Genomic DNA, 17,792 nt, shown 5'->3' on the forward strand with positions numbered 1-17,792 from the left:
GCGATGATGATAAAGGAGAGACTCATGGTAATCCGAAAGTAAGAATATCCTACTATGAAATATCTATTCAATTGGGTTTCAAGAGGTTGGATACTTATACAGAGCTCGAAATAAATAACGTCGTAAAAATATCCGGTGTAACTAAAAGCCAACTCCACGAGGTCTAAATAAAATTTACTGCTATTGTAGTTGTGTAAAATGAAACATTTTCATCAGACCTCAAAAAGGAAGAGGATCTCAATTCGTCAGTTTGTCCTCAGAATTTTGGACTTCATTTAACGTGACACGTTAAATACTTAGCTGTCATTTTGTTCCATAAATTTCATCAAGGTAGTATGTTTTGGGTTAAAATAGATAAAAATACTATACATTTACTTTACTTTACTTTGTGTACAGCTGGGCAAGTGTTAGTATCTATAATATACTTACAGCGGTTTCATTGTCAAGTTTCGTATAGTGTTCTTGTTGTCGTTTGCGCGCCCGCACAGCTTGCCGTAGCGAGCTACTTGTGTCGCGGCCGCACCATCCCCCCACCCTCTCGCCGACCACCTCCAGCATATCTGCCACACGGCTGTCAACAAGGGGATATGGTTAGTTTAAAAAGAAGTAACAAAAACTCTTACTAAATAACAAGAAAATTTATAGTTGAGGAATCGAGGTCAGTACCGAATATAAGTTTCTACAGGAACTTATTTCAAGGGTATTCAGTAGAAATAGGCAACAAAACAGTTGCCAGTTAACCCTGTACATATTATGCAAAGAAGATTCTGCTGCCTAGCTACATAATTGCTGGCCTAAGTTAATCAGTCCGTGCAAAAGCAAAGAGCAAGAATTCGCAACCCCAATCTCATATGACTCTGATGTAAGACCGACAAATTCCGCGTAACTTTAGATCATAATCGTTGTACGATTATGATCTAACCATTACTATCTAACCACTTACGATCTAACCATTGATTGTTTATCTTCATATTATCAATATAGATAAAACAATAATTACCACAAGTACTTACCAACACGTGAACGTATTGAAATTCATATACTTTATGTACTCGTGATTACATTATCAAAGCTCTATAAATACTGTTTTAGTTCTTATTAAGACAGATAATAACGGTTATTGTCTATATAAATTAGGAATAACTTTTGGAGCGAAAGGTCCAGTCAAACGAAAAGTGAGTCTCGGAAACTAAAGGCCTAGGTTTCATGAAAATTCTGACTAATGCTTGTGAATGAATCAAATCAGAGGAGGATGAACGTAATATTATTTCGGGTGTAGAAGAGAGATCACGAGAGGTCACTCTAGGTCGTGTATACTATATTGGGATAAGAATTGAGGCTAAATAAACTCTGCTGTTAATAAGCCAAACGTGTTGTAAAATCCATTAGAGGATTCTATGAACCCTAACTGGGTTAGTATGTGTAGGTTTTAAAAGATTTCCCAAAATAGTTCCAAATATTTACACGTATTTATTTATAAGACAGCATCTCATTCGAAATTGTATGGAACTATTTCTTTGTGGTTATTTCTGATTTCACTACTTACTTTATTACTGAACAACTTGTCATCTAAGCTAAAAGCTATTCTTTTACGCACTCAAATTACTTCGATAAAACATCGTATTGAATTTCTTTATTTCGCGCCTTTGTATAACATTGATGTATCTCAGTATCATATACATTCATGATTTGTTACAAGTTGACAACCGTTACAGAAAAAATATCGGAATATCAAATCACGAAACATTGAATCCACCTATTGTTTAGATTTACAATTTCTCTGCTGATTTACCGTAGTAAATTGTGATTCTTGTACCGTGGCTGAAACGTTAAAAGTGAGTAATTATACTGTAGTGAACGCGAGTTGAAAGGTAGATATTGCTTATCAATGAGTTCTATTTACTTTCTGCCACCAAAATAATACTGAATATTAAATGCTTTAATACACACGTTACAGTACTTGTCACATTTTGCAAAACTGGAGGAGAAATATAGCCCTGTTGGCCTGTACAATTACACTGCGAGATGGTAAAAGCTGACTTCCTAATTTATTTCAAATATTTTACTTCCATGTTCTGCAAAATTTTCGTTTATCTTTCAAACGGCAACATTATTTAATTGGCACTGAGCCATGTTTATAATTTTTATTAGTTATTCTCTCATATGTGACTAATCATATATCAACAATACGTTCAGTCTCTGAATGATTAATACGTATTAGTATCGTTAGAATATAATGTTTATGTACTGGTCCGTCATGTCTGTAGTTTTAATCTTGACGTTTTAGTAAAGTTCCCGCTCTACCGGGGCAGCGGGATTGTCCGAAAGGGCTACCATGACCCCGGGACACGAAGGGCAAAGGAAGGAAAGTGGGTGGGTTTTAGTTTTAGTTAGTAAGAGACTGACATTCCCTTTCGCTCAACTTGAAGCGGAAGGAGTCATTTGATGATTTCTCTTACGAAAAAAAAGGCTCTACCTCCAGGTCTAAGAGTAATATTGTTATAGTTGGAAGCATGTCTCGCCTCAATTCTTATCCCAATATAGTACTACGATGTTTTTACAGACAACAACTATTTTAAAAGGAATCTATTTTGATTTCCATCGACTCAGAATTTGAAAACCAAAACTGGCCGCCGAATTCGACGAGAAATTGTTATACAACAATTTGTACTGTGAAATGCTACATTACTTGTTAAGTACATAAGGCTCTCAATTTCAAGTGTGAATAAAGTAATATTATATAACAACCACACGCTTATATGATGATCAATAAAGCGATAAATTTCTGCACCTCTTGAACCGAACACAACATAACTGCTTATGATAGTATTGATAACGTTCTGATGTCAAACAACTACATAATTGCATTGTTCGTTTATCTTCGCTAAGAAATGCTATAGAAAATAACAAGAGTAACGACCTCAGTTCAGACAGGCGTAGTTTAAGATCAATAGAACTAGTAGGCTACCTCAAGACAGTATCGAGTGGATCAATCGAATATAAATCGATTTGGTACTGTAGAAGCCGACACTAGCGACATTTCGTACCGTGGCAAGTTTTTGAACTACGTACAATCGACAGCAAACGACGGCGAGAATATTGGATCGCAAATCGATCTTGATTGAGTAGGATATAAATGCAAACAGAACAAAAACAAAAAGTTTTGGGACCAAGTCCGCAGTACTCGAGCTTTAAAAGACTATTTTCGTGGTAAAAGAGGGATGGCATTATGTAAAGGCCAATGTACTGTGTAGCTTCCACATTCGAAACAGTCCTGCTCTCAGAAATCATCGTACAAGCACTGGTTCAAAAACCAATCAGCGTATTTAAAACGCACAAACAGTCTGCGTGAATTGAGAGATTTATCTATATCTAAAAGCGTACCGTGAAAAATATTTATATTGTGCCGGTATTACTGTAAACATAGTAGCGAAGTGTGAATAGATTGTATTTATAAATGAGAGACATACTGATCTAAAATATAGGATGCTGTACGTTGGAAAGTATTGAGGCAGCGACAGTACATTCAATTAGTAGAAAAGTTGATATGTGTAGAGGCAACAGGCCATTATTTTAGAAAGATTTATTGTCGATGTGAAACACTATGACAGCTAAGTAATGAGAAAATGAAACTGTTAATGTCGTGTAGATTGGTATCGTCATGTTACTATTGGCACTTTTATTACATATTTTGTCTTTTTCTACTTTAGTAAGTATTCTTTCTCGTATCACCCTTAGCAGAGTAGTTATGGTCATGTTGAGAAGCCCTTATCAGTGATTATGTTATTCCATATTGTTGGTCATCATCTTAGTAAACAGTAGTTTAACTATGCTTTAAATAATCATCAATTACAGTTAATATTCAACATGAGGACTGTATACCAGGTACAAAATATGATCCCATAATATCAAGTGTAACTCAAACTTAATATCATTAAGTGTTGTCGTGTTAAACCGTGACAACAAGAAATTAAATACCATTAAATTATCAGCGTTATAAACGGTTATGAACATTTGATTACCTTATAAAATATTATTGATCAGTATATCACTTACTGCATTAATAGTCGCGACTACCCAGTCAAGTTCTTTCTTTCATAACAATTTTATTTCGAAAATTGGCTGGACTTAAAAAGTGACTGCGAGCCTTAAGTTTGTTTCAATATTTCTTGTCAAGGTAGTCAGATAAGAAATGTCAACATTCTCAAAAATGTTTATTCTGTAAAAACGATGATATATATATACTGAATCATAATTTCATTTCATTGCTTCTAATCTCCAAAATACTCTTCGAAACTGCACTACATTAAAGATTGGCTTTGATAGACAATGCGGTATTTAATTGAAACCAGCAAGACTGGAAACCGACCCCAACAAAACTTGTAAAAAGATTGATAGTATTAATAAATGAAAGTGTATCTTTTAATTTTAAAACCAGTCCTAAGTTACTAACATAATATAGTGAAACCTGGACAAAGAAACAAGAGAATGTACTACTACTTCATGTAATATTATTTCTGTGCACTCTTGTGGGAGAGAGACACCACTGTCCGTATAGAGCGCTGTCACGCTTCCGCACTGCAATCATACTACCTCCAGACGTGGTGGCGCCCAGAAACAAAAAGAGCTGTTAACCAGACACATAGCAGTAATTTGTTTTCAATTTAATATCAGCTGTACGCATTTTCTTTATATTACTTTTATTGCGTCGTATATCACGATTATTAATAACATTTTTATCAATTCAATTGTTTATAAATTATGTGATTTAGGCTGCTATTCAGGTCAATCACCTTAAACATCGTTGTGTTTTGTTAATGACTCTTTTATTGAGTCGGCATGTCAACAAACTCTGATGATAACATTAGAAAAAAAACATAAATACAAATGGTTGAAATGAAAATCTTTTTAACATTACTGCTTCGATAATCAATACGCGATGACTCCTATTGATTTATATGTGTGCAGAGGTATTTTCATTACGTGTCACATCGCGACAAAAGGATTAACCCTTTAGAGCTAAGGCCGATTAAAAAACAATGGTTTGAAGACTATTATATAAAAAAAAATGATTTTATCTAAGCTAATAGAAACGATTTCCTTACAAGCAAAGAAGCTAGCATAAGTAGCTCTCATTTTCGTCTCAATTGATCAACTTAGCCTAGTGCTCCTCCCCAAGTTGCGACAATTTCATCTGTCCTTTTCTAGTTAAATACTTATGAAGAGTTAAGCCTAAAATAAGTTCTCTACTACAAAATGTTACTTACATTTCTATTCGCTTCGGGGACACATTTCAAGCGGTAAGTTTCTATGAGAGAGCGGACAGCTTTCGATCCAATCACTATTATTAGAAGCTTGGATGTTTGTAACTTCATATTAAAAAGTTAACATTACTCCGCGGACAGCGGTTGAACTAGTTAATTTTAACGTAATTAAGTTACGAAGTAGGATGAAAAGATTAACAGTTGCTAAATTATAATGAATGTAATTTACTGCAGTTTCGTATTTTTATGTTTTTTTAGTATTATTTGGGGAAAACATGCTTTTTTAGAGTTATGATAACAAAAGTTTGGAACATATTAAATAGTTTAAGGTTTTCATTGTTAGATTAACTGATAAAATATATTTAATTTACTCTTCATACATAGAGATTACTATTCTCATTTCAATCATAAAAAAAATACGATAATTTATAAAATAACAACTTTTTTCGATTAAGTACTATGTCTGATGTGAAATATAATATTCATTATTCTTACAAAAATAAAACGAAACCTGTGTTGTTTTTATGTTTTCTATTTAGTACTTAGACGCAATGTAAATATGACTTTTGTATGATAATAGTTAACAATAGAATAGATAGATAAGTAGGTACAATAGAGATGATTATTATGCATGATACCAGCAACATTATATTACACTATCAAATGACGTTCTTTACATAATTTATTTAACTATAAAAATGTGAGGAAATTAATTAAGTACATAAACATATAAATTAAGATATTCGTGCGCAAATATTCTGACACAGGATGATGTATTTATTCTTGTTCGCGAAGATAATATGTGGAAAAGTACAAGTGTATTAAACAATCCTAACCAACTATAATTCGTAAATAAAATGAAAAGTCTAGAGTTTTCTAGAAAAGATGGTATGTCGAAGCGCTTTGGCTATAGAAAATGTGCCAAACAAACTTGCATTGGTGATCATACTCTGCCCGTTCTAACGCGCAAAATTTTGTTCTTTCGATAACAATATTTTAACGATTAGTAGTTGGACATTTTTGGAAAGACATCCTTATAACAGAGTATTATTGATTGCACGAATAGTCCATGGAAGAGAGATTCCGTTCTACTTCGTCCAGAGCGCTATTACGCATCCTCGCCAATAATATTATTACGTGAATAGTTGAAAATAGGTATAAATTCTGTAATATTTTACTTGTCATTTCAATACTATTGTAGGAAAGGCCTACCTACGTTATTCTCATCTTTCTGCTAAGGGCTTACTTGCTCGTAGAACGATAAAATTATGTTTATTTGCAATTTTGATAAAGTGTTGCGCAGTTTTTTTTATCTAGGAGTACATAAATAAACACGAAATCTTATTTCCGGTACATATACACATACGTTGTATTTAATTAATTAAATTACATCTATTGTTGTATTTTATACAGTATAAAAGTTACAATAATTGACTTTAATTGAACTAAAACACAGGTCCAACATGCAGAAGCCCTGTTGTGTACTTTAACCTAAAATGTGATGGGGCACTTGTCAGGGGCCATCCACCCCTGCTCTAAGAACAGATACGTTCCATGGTAGTTACAAAGCTATTTTTAATTGAAAAGATAACTTATTTTGGCTTTCGGTATAGTTATGTATAATGCTTAAAGAATTTCCTTTATAAATATTTGAATTATTGTTATGTTTTGAATATATACTAAAACTTTAGGGATTCCGAAGAAGGTTCTATTTTATTTGTTGAAATTTCACGGTAAATTATAAATAAGCAAAATAATAACAATCGAAGGTAAAGGAAGACATCATGTAGAGAGACTTTAAATAATGAATTAAATTAATAATAATTGCGAAGACACAGATAAAGATAGACAACAGAGCGAACACAGTCCATTAAAATACAGGAATTCGCCGAGACTGGAAAATTCCATATTTTACATAATAACTTTTGTATATTTAAATTATTCGAACTGGACGCCAGAAAGAAATCCTAAGACAAAAAGGCAATCGTTTTAAATCCTGAGAAGCAAAATATTACATATCAAGTATGTTAAAAAAGTGTTAACAGAGTAGGGTTAAAAAATCTGCCGCGAGAAATTCAAATAAAAATAATATTTTCCACAACAACATAAGTAAGAACCGAAAATACGCGTGAGTATTTTCTACTCCATATTTCCAAAGGAAAATTTCGATTGTTCAAAATATTCAATTACCTGGACGTAAAGAACCAGTAGAGTATGGCGGTGAAGATGGCGAGCTCGGCGGCGCCGCTGGCCACCCGCACGTGCTCCACCATCGTCCACACGCTGATCATCGTATCCATCTCGCTGCTGTTGCTTGCCGACACTACATCCCCAACTGTCCAGTTCCACAACGCACTTACTTCCACTATTTTGGACGAAATCTTCACTGATTTATTTAACTACGTCTTAACTCACACTTATTTTATTTCGATAACGCAAGTTTTGATTTATTGAGATCTAGGAAATTTTTAAAATATTTATTAGTCGATTTCAATTTCCCCGCCAACGAGGTAGGCGTGCTACCCCGAGGGAAGACAGTTTGAATATAAACAGCGCGGTTATGCAGATGTCACAACGTGCACTCCGCTGACCTATGTCCGGTGTTTTGATCAAACCGTTTGTACTAACGTGACAGATATCGTCGACACTAGCTCACCATGCGACATCGATATGAGAACAGTAATTAATAACGACCTAATTGCTTCTTGATAAACTAATGAACTGTGAACGGGCAAAGTTAGCGTGAAGGAGATCACGATTGATATGGATGGCAAATTTCGCGCTTCCAATGAGGGGACAAGTACTTAAAGGACAATGAAGGGGACTATAGAAGAGGGGAATGAGCTAACAAAACGAAATATTAAAGTGCTTAATAAAATGTGGGTTATGTGACCTGAGATCAGTACCGAAGGACCGAAACATTGATCAAAATGGACATGGTTACGCTACTGATAATGCAGATAGGTTATATCTTCTTTCACACGTAACAGTAAATAAATATGACATCAGAAACAATAAAGAGCGAAGAGAGGTGTGTCCGCAGCGTGGTCAAAAGAAACCGGTTGTTGATATGAAAGGTCAAGAGTAAAAAGTGCAAACACAGGTGGCACAGATACATCAGCATGATACCACCTTGTGGTATGGATGGTTACATATCGAGTGTTCACCGTGTGATACGACATGTTGAACGAGTGTGAAATAATAAACAATCAACTACATTAAACAACTTATAGGTATTAAGATTGTGATTTATTTATAAATGACATAAGGTCAGGTACATAACCGTCGAAATTGTTGTAACGACTTATTCGAATTTCAATAAGTATGTAGATATTCTGCAATTAAAATGACTATATTACCATATTTGACTTTGACCAAAACGTGATTAGAAATAATACGCTAATTGTTATAATGCTTGTGTAAGTGCCGAAATATTGGTAATAGGTAAAGTCAAGAATTAATACGTAAAAGGATAACATGAAATATAAATTAAATATATTACTCAAATATTTTTGTTAATTCTATTTGCGTCGTCATGATTATATGATATTTTGATTCTGTTTTCCGATAACATTGTACTTTAATAGCTTGATCTAACATTCAGATTTAAATAAAAATAATGTCTTGGTCACACCACACGCCAACTGCCAAAACTAATTGCATCTTACTGCTTTTCCTCAATTTTTTATGGCGGTCGTCAACTATCAGATACATTAGACTTGATCCTCATACTCAAACCAAGAAAATTCAAATTGTTATTTGAATCATGCTCGGAGTTACGGCTTGAACAAACACTAACTCTTAATTTGTTGTTTAATTAAAGGAAGAGCAGATGGTTAAAAGGGAGATTGAATGTGATCCTTTAAGATGCGAAGGACCAAATCCACAATAATGTTTCTTACATCAAACATTTATCATCACGTGCAAAATAATTAGGGAGCTAAAAGCATATGATTAACTGCTTATTTATTCTTCGGAAGACCAAAAGCACCCACTCGTATCGCAATACAATGCTAATATAAGCCAATATAAGCTATTGTACGCAAATTACAATTTGTACAAACCGACTTCTGAATCAGTACAGTCGAATTACAATTTTATAGGTCAGAACATTTTATTCTGGACATCTTTAAATGATTAATGTTAAAAAGATATTTATCTGTTTTCCTATAACAAAAAACTCAAACAACGTCTATATTGTACGAAACTTAACGATAAGAAAATTATTTTTTAGGTTATAATTGGCAAAACACATGTCATTGTATCTAATGAGGTCATCGGAACTTCAGTTCACTTGCTATCAGATACCAAGAACAGACAAAATAAAGAAAAAACGTGTGTGGTTGGTAATCCAAGGTTAACGTATCGAGATGCAGGCTATAAAATGTAAGGAATGCTTGCACAAAACTACATGACTTGACTCAAGATGATCACTACAAGGGCAAATGAACTGGCAAAGAGAATCCAACAAAAACTATTATTCCAAAACTTTTTCAGTTTATGTTACGAATAACGAAAAAGGATAACCACTATTCCTTTTACAGGTATAGCATCTGTTTGTAGTTACGTCTGATGCAATGCTTCTGTTTATATTTTACTACTGGCAGCATATTAATGAGACTTTTCCATAATATACACTAACAACAGTCTCAGAATTATAAACAACCGACACACAATCACAAAACAGTAGTTCACAGACTTCTATTTCAATAACAAATGTTTGAATATTGCAATCTTTCCTTCGACCATGTTTCAGGCAAATTAGGAACGATTTTTTTCAAGTGTTGCTAAGCAGTATCGTTAAAATTTCACACACACTACAACTGCGGCCACGTAATGAATGTATAAATAATTGTTGATCAGGAAAGCGAAAATTCTACGGAAATATACACAGTGATTGGAGGAGTACGAACAATCCGAACTTCAACAATACATGATACAAGCATGAAATACAAAAGTGATAATATTCTTGGGTCGTGCGATGGTATGACTCACTCTAGTATGTAATTATTATGGTCTTTAAGTACGGATCGTAAAATTAACGGTCCACCGTAAGGACACTAAAACCAGCTGATTTCCTATAGCACATTTCTCTTTAATTTTACATTCAATTAGCAGAATGCCCAAATGTCACATTTTACACAGTATGGGGTCAAGTCCTCCAAGAGAAAAGAGCTACCATGTCGATGTTAGAAGAAATTGTAACATTTCACACTTCAGTAAACAAAGCGTATGGACGGTATAACCACTCGAATTCTATACATCTTTATGAATGAGGTAAACCAAAGCAATCAGGTCGAAACTAATGTATGAGTATCATGCGGTCTGGTTACTATTATCATTCAGTTCTCAAATAACCATTTCCAGCAAGCATTGGACGGGCAGCCAGTTAACAATATCGTTTACAATACTGACTGAAGGGGTGTCATTTAACAATTCGAAATTACAGCTCCGACGTTGGCACAGAAAGTGAAATCGACATGCAAGCATGAATGCTCGCAAATAGTAGCGTTGCGAAAAAAATGCATAGATTGTTTTCTATGCACAAAATATTTTTGGATACGTTACCCAATGTTTATCCTCAATTAATATTAACGTTACGCTTTGGAATGTGAGAAGACTTGGGTAACAATTATTTGATAATTTAGTAGCACTTGACTCGACTGGTAACAAAATGACGAAAGAATGCGAATTTTTATATAACACGGACGTGTTCGAACATTTGAGCGGTACGCGGACGCGATACGTGCGGTCACACGCGCGGGCGACGCAAAACTGAAGCCAGCAGACGCCGGCGCACTAACACGTCACAAACGCGCCACCGTTCTATTATAGTAGTAACAGTGATTGAGTTAACGCGTAAAAGAAATGGGAGCCTACTGTTGGCTTAACCCCCAATAATTTATCGTGGAGAATTTCAGGCAGATAAATAAAATGACAATTATTTTTTTTTAATTGATAGTAGCAAACATCTCACTAAAAATAGGACTTCAGGAACTCCATACCAACGGAAAAGTATAGATAGAGTACCATCGCTGAGAAGACAATAACTAACCAACAGCTTTTTTACATCCCTTTATGTCGTTGTGCTTTAGCAATTGCGTTTATCGTCGCTAGAATAAACTCCATTTTTTTTATTTATCTGGTTTTTACATAAGTGTTAAGCTACCCAAGGGTAAATTCCATTTAAAATGTAGTTATTTCCTTCAAAAGGATGTCAATTTCATTCAATTACAATTGTGAAAATTAAGAAGTCTATTCGACCAACCCGAAGTAATACGGGTCCTTTATTCGACTAAATATAGACGAGACATCATTAAAAGCAAAACCAGTCCCATTATTGATAATGTCTATGAGTAGATGAATGATAATATAGGCTGACAATGTTATGTCTAGATTGATTTGGAAGTATTCCTTTGCGAAATAACTCGTTGTGGATCCTAAGCATGAAAATGCATTTCAAGTATCATCCAACTTCTTGAATCTGGAGGTTACCGCAGAGCCCGAAACGTTGGCAAGTAAGAGAAGACGCCTAACGCAACAGTGAGATAGTAATTAGTAAGTATAATTACTTCGTGTATATACATACTTTTGTTTCCTGATGTGAAAATATTTTGGATTACTTCTAAGTGATAATTGAGTGGTAGATTTTAGATAATCATGTAAAAAAAACATCATTTTTTTAGTTATGTGGGTAAAAATAATATGACGCCTTTAAGCAAACTATGAGCAACTTTACATAGTCTCTACGTTTCACTTCAATTTGCTAATATACGTCTAATTAAATAGCTTATCAATCTATTGTTTACTCACCTAATATGACAACTAATTGGACTTTAACCGTCTGTCCAATAGATTTTGTACGAAATAGGTATTTAATTCTAGGTATGAAAACATTGATGATGTACATAAATTACATAAATTCGTTTATTAAATAAGCCAGTCTTATTGAGATTACTAAGTGATGTATTACAGATTAAGAAAAGCCGGAATGCCAGGATACAATGGATTATATTTCTTATCGCTTGCTGGTGCGTTTGTTATTTGTAGAAGTACAGTAATAACAGGGTAAAACAAATAGGTATATGCATAAGTCCATGAATATCTTGGTTAATATGATGTATAAAATATGTAAAACTGTTGTTAGCGAAGCATATAATACCTATACTACCTACTATATTATTCAAGTTTGCCGAATATTGTAATATAGCTGAGATAGTACTGTTGAAATGGACACTACATTACTTACATTCTGTCGATTTCTCTTTGAATTTAATTTTCTATGCTTTGGATGTTAAACATTTTTGGTTTCATTTTATCTCGTCCATGATTTTAGTCATTAAAATTAGGGGTTTACACAAGCGCATTCTTGGTATTGCCAACTTACTTCAATATGAGTCCTGAATCATGAGTTGATGTCGGGTTGGTGTAAAAAACCAAATTGTAATTTCGTGTCATGAAAGTACAAAAGTGATGTTTTAGTCCTAAACAGACAAAAAACCTGGCACAAAGCATAACATAGACATATATATTACCAATTAATAAGGAAGATGTGACGAAAACTTTTATATACTTAAAACGTATAGTGTCCTTATGACATACATTCATAACACCCTTTGTCTTAAAAAAAAAAAACTTTCGTCTAATAATATATTAGTATCAACAATAAGGTTTCATTACAAAAGAAATAAAGACACGGTACTGCAATAAGTTATTGAACTCATTCGATCACAAATACTTTATTAAATAGTTCCGCTTTGTATACACAAAGGGTTTGCTTTCATTGAACGTTTGTCTGTAGATCTTTTGGAAAGGTAGACAGTATATACAATGATGTTTCTGTCATCATCTTGCGTAAGACGCCGCTATGTGCGTCGTGCATGGTCTCGCTTGCACATTGGCATAGTCCGCAAGTAGATTCGTTGACAATTCATCAAATCTTCAGCAACCAAACAGGGCAAACAAATATACGTGACTGACTTATTGGTCAAATCGAGAAAAGAAATACGTAGACCTGAGACCATTATAACAAATTAAACCTTACGAAATCTGCATTTAAAATAGCACTACCAGCCAAGATTGGCACCGGGAATGTTGAAGAAAGTGCCAATAATGCAATATTCAAAATATGATGAATCATAAATACTGTTTCCTCGACAATTACGATCTGCACAATACATAGATTGTTTACTGAGCATTTCATTCACTTTCTTGGCAAGGTTTGAGCTCTGGTTTCTGGTTAGAATTAGGAGCGAGTCAGAATGTAATCGTAAATTATAAGCAGGTAAACAGTTTCCGTCTCTTTTAGGAGCATCAGCCGTTAAAAATTTCGGCTTGTTTTTTCCCAAACTTTTCCTAAAGAAGATCAAATTGGCCTTATCTTTATTTTCTCTAAAGGTAGTATTTTTCACCGGCCTGCGGGCTTTTTTGAACATACACGGAAGCAATGCCAGTATATATGTAATTGACCTATCCCACTAAACCGAACGATGTCCGCCACTAAAGGGCTCGCAACAATAGACCAATAAATACAAGTAGTAACTCGACATTACAAGTATTAGGAATCCATACATCCGTATGAATCATTGCCTTTTTAAAATTCAATATGTTCTTGGAATCTTTTGATCCTCAATCTTTTAGCTGATTTGGAAAGTTGGAAAAGATTTGACATCCTTCTGGGCATGATTATACTTTTATTGTGAAGATAAAATCAATTGAACGATCAATTAAAATTTATGTGACTACTCCTTACTATTAGACTATTATTATTTTATCCATAAGCTTGTGATAACTTCTAAACGGAATGGCTGATTTAGATGAAATAAAAAGTGTTTTACTTTTAAATGCATACTCTTGATAACAAACATACTTATTTTGATAAGAGTTTATAGTAAAATACGACTATACCAAGCTCTGTGTTTAACGGCGATATAATAAAATTGTGTAACATAAAAGAGGTTAAACTATAATAGTTAGATATACCTATGTACCCTCGCGGACTTTTAAGTACATATTGAAGAGATTCACAAACCGTTCTATCGTCAATAGTTTTAGCAGCATACGCAGAAATAGGTTTTCGATTGGCAAGACACCTTGGATTATAATTTCGCAAATTTTGAAAATAAATTATAACCTATGTTCAGCGGGGATAATGTAACTTCAACGGCAAAAGAATAATCCGAATCGGTCCAGTACTTTCGAAGCCTATTTGTATCAAACAATTTACTCTTTATAATATTAGTATAGATATATTCTCATATATCCAAGGTGAAATACATAAGCACCTATTTAACGTTATTATCCTATCACATGTTCATATACATAGATGAGCACTTGCTAATACTACATACAAAATAACTCAAATATGTTTAACCAAGGCTACGATGGGTATCGAGTGAAACAACAATTATTGAGTTTGTTGAAACGATGGGATAACTTTATTATTTAAACTTCTTCTCAATATATGGTTGATGTAGCACCTGTTGTCAAAGTTACACTGTCCGAAGGTCTTTTAGACGTTTTTCTCATAATTTGAATGTTTATAGAAGATATATTGACGAGAGCCATTGTTATGACCTGAAAATACAATACATGCAGATGCAACTAAGCACTTTTTTACTATGTTTTTGCGAGATATGGTGAGTTGAGTACAGCTAGTAATTATCACTTGTACGTTAACGATAGACATTATAGAAACGACACATAAGCTAAACATTATGACACTAACATTAAGAATGGTAACGCCAGTCCCGTGATATTGTGACCCGGTGAAAATCTTCATGGACTTCCTATGCTCTAGAGAACAGGTGTGCCGGTATCCTACCGGCCAAGAATACCGGAATGCATCACCGTTCCCTATAATCCCAAAAGAGGAAGCTTTCGCAGACTACCGCGAACAGTCACCTAAAATCTAGGTTAACCTAAACCATTGATATATTAGCACTATCACAAAATACAAAAGCCGTCAATTCGAGGGATGCCGGTCGTAAACGATGTACAATTGTCATGCGGTGGTCCAATGGAGCGGCAATTGCTACACACTGGTGTAATTGTGGTTCTTGAACGTTGAATACATCGACTGCCTGATATTAACCACATTATAGTTCGTACTGTGTTGGAAATGACCACTGTTGAACTAAATGTATGTTCTACTAAAATACTTAGGCTAGAATTAACTTGATATAAAGTAGGATCAACCACGGATGTATGAAGAATTTTTTTCTTCCTCAAGTCATAACTTGTGATATATTCACGTACAAAATTCTATAAAGAGGTCTATACGTAGGCCACGTGGTCATCGTTTAACGAATACAAAGGTATCGTTAATTTCCAAGATTTGACACAAATATGCAAATCTCACCTGTGACCAATCTCAATGACCAAATAACTTTATTTAATAGCTTTCATTAACGGCCCTAAATCTATCCCATCAGTCACCTGTTCACTCTTGTTTTCATTCTAGTTCCTTCCACACGCCATTTCCCACGTATTACTAAAAGAAAATAAACGTTTAATGAGACTATAATTTCTTCACCGGCGCGATATAGGTACTATTACCGCGTTAAAGCCTCTATTGCCTATGGGGTATGTACATAGAAATCTAAATAACAAGGTAATAGAAATGGCATACACCGCGGCGATCTATCAAAACGCATGTCGCCGGTGGGCGGGGCTTCAACACATTCACATCAAACAACTACGCAATCACGCAAACATTAACATCAAGAAGAACAAGCAAACAACACTAGGCCGTACGTCTATTGCAATAAGGTTGACTTTGTCGTTGTATGGATTCAATAACTCACACAGTCATTGCATTTTTTTGCATTAGTTGTAGTGATTACGTAAACTACACTAGGGATTGACTACGGATCCGAAATATAATGAAAGACGAAATTATGAGTGACAATGTTTTTTGTTGTATTCTTCTATGGATTACATTATAATATGTAATTACAAAAAAAAAATTCGCTAATTGTCGGTTGACAAAAAAAAATATTATTAGGAAATACTTGGTAGGTAGGTTTGGTATAAACGGTGACTTTTTAGTCGTCTTACAAAAGCAGCCCAGTTCATGTATCGAATGACTAGTAAACGTTCATAATAAAAAGATAGGTATTTATGAGATTTGGATATTTTTAAATTGCAATTTTTATTCAATGCTATGCTATAACGCAAGGCGTACTTTTTGAAACATTCAGTTGCGAGCGCGGTCCGAGCCGTAAAAATGGAGAGGGGCGCGGGCGGCGGCGGGCGGCAAGTTATCAAGCATGCAACTAATTTCATAGTGTATATTCGGCCTAAGTTGTAGGGTACCAATTTCGTTTACCCGTGGTAGTCATCCACTTGTCTTTTGTATTTATTTGCATCCTGCGGGATTCTGAAATAAAAATATATTCAATAATATGTTCACAAGAACAAACGACTATTAAAATTGTTACTTTTCGTATACAATGTTCATTTTGGATAATTTGTCCGCACTTAACCACATCACTATTTCCGACAGTTTTGTGCGGCCGTACCACTACAAATACGATCGCATTGATAAATATTATTTTTCGTTATACATTTCTCTTTTTACAACGGTGCATTTCTGTAAGTCTCTTACTGCAGAGGCAATGATTAGTAAAGAATGCAATTGTTGCAGGATGGTGCGATATAAATATGGTTTGTAATGAAGGTTATGTTTTGAAATTTAATTTTGCAATAACATCAATATTACTGCAATAATTTACTTACCGATAAAATGTTATCTGTTTATTTATGTTATTACACGATGCAGATGAATTTCTAGCCTGAGAAACGCCGCAAAACACCATTTTTAGTGGTTCTTGCTGTGACGACGTTCCGCGAGCGACTGAGCGTAAGTTCGCGCGCTGGTGTCGTCCGAGACACCAGTGTGGCGACAAGGTCACGCGGCGTTGGCACTTCTATTACCTTGTTATTTAGATTTCTATGGGTATGTACTATAATAGCGTGAGGAGTTGTCGAAACAGCATAATTAGTGGCATGTGGTGTAATATAGCCACTGTGTCTAATGACGATAAATTGGCACCTTGGGGAAGTTTTAGAGTTCCTTAGCGGTGAAGAAAATACAGAGTTAACACAAGAGTTGCTCAAGTTTTTAGTATTAAAGTGGAAAATATAGAAATAAATTAATGTAAATAAAAAGTATGTGCTCATCAGTTAGACATTACAAAGCATAGTTAAATAAATTCAAAAACATTAAGTAACAACTGTACTAAAAAATTAAAAATTAGCCGAAACGTTGTGAATAATTAAATGAAATAGGTATAGAGAAAAAAGGGAAATTGAATGCAAACCAGAAATAAAATATATTTTTAAACCATGTCAAATGTTACCCTTTTCAAACATAGTTACATCTACACGATATACCATCAGCATAAATAAAACACCTGTAGATCTCAAGAGGACAGGTTTGCACCATCAAAGCTATTCGTTCTGGGCGGCCAGTTGATAACGTATAATTATAGCTCGGCGTAGAAAACTCGGTGAATATAACCACTT

General features: G+C 34.3%; 1 protein-coding gene across 3 annotated transcripts in view; it reads right to left on the reverse strand.

Moving 5' to 3' along the window:
* Positions 1–17,792, reverse strand: part of LOC113494729 (glycerol-3-phosphate acyltransferase 1, mitochondrial-like) — a 63,690-nt gene that overhangs the window by 36,419 nt on the left and 9,479 nt on the right. Inside the window, exons 1-3 of one of the 3 annotated variants that reach the window (XM_026873167.1) lie at positions 10,833–11,057; positions 7,455–7,721; positions 430–571 (exon numbers count right to left, since the gene is read on the reverse strand). In XM_026873167.1, the coding sequence (XP_026728968.1) occupies positions 430–571; positions 7,455–7,564 (252 nt within the window). In that variant the 5' untranslated portion in view covers positions 7,565–7,721; positions 10,833–11,057. Of the gene's footprint in view, positions 1–429; positions 572–7,454; positions 8,679–10,832; positions 11,058–17,792 lie in introns of those variants that run through there. The other 2 variants (XM_026873166.1, XM_026873170.1) reach the window with 2 other exon arrangements.

Source organism: Trichoplusia ni, chromosome 6, assembly GCF_003590095.1.
Source record: "Trichoplusia ni isolate ovarian cell line Hi5 chromosome 6, tn1, whole genome shotgun sequence".
Classification (NCBI taxonomy): domain Eukaryota; kingdom Metazoa; phylum Arthropoda; class Insecta; order Lepidoptera; family Noctuidae; genus Trichoplusia; species Trichoplusia ni.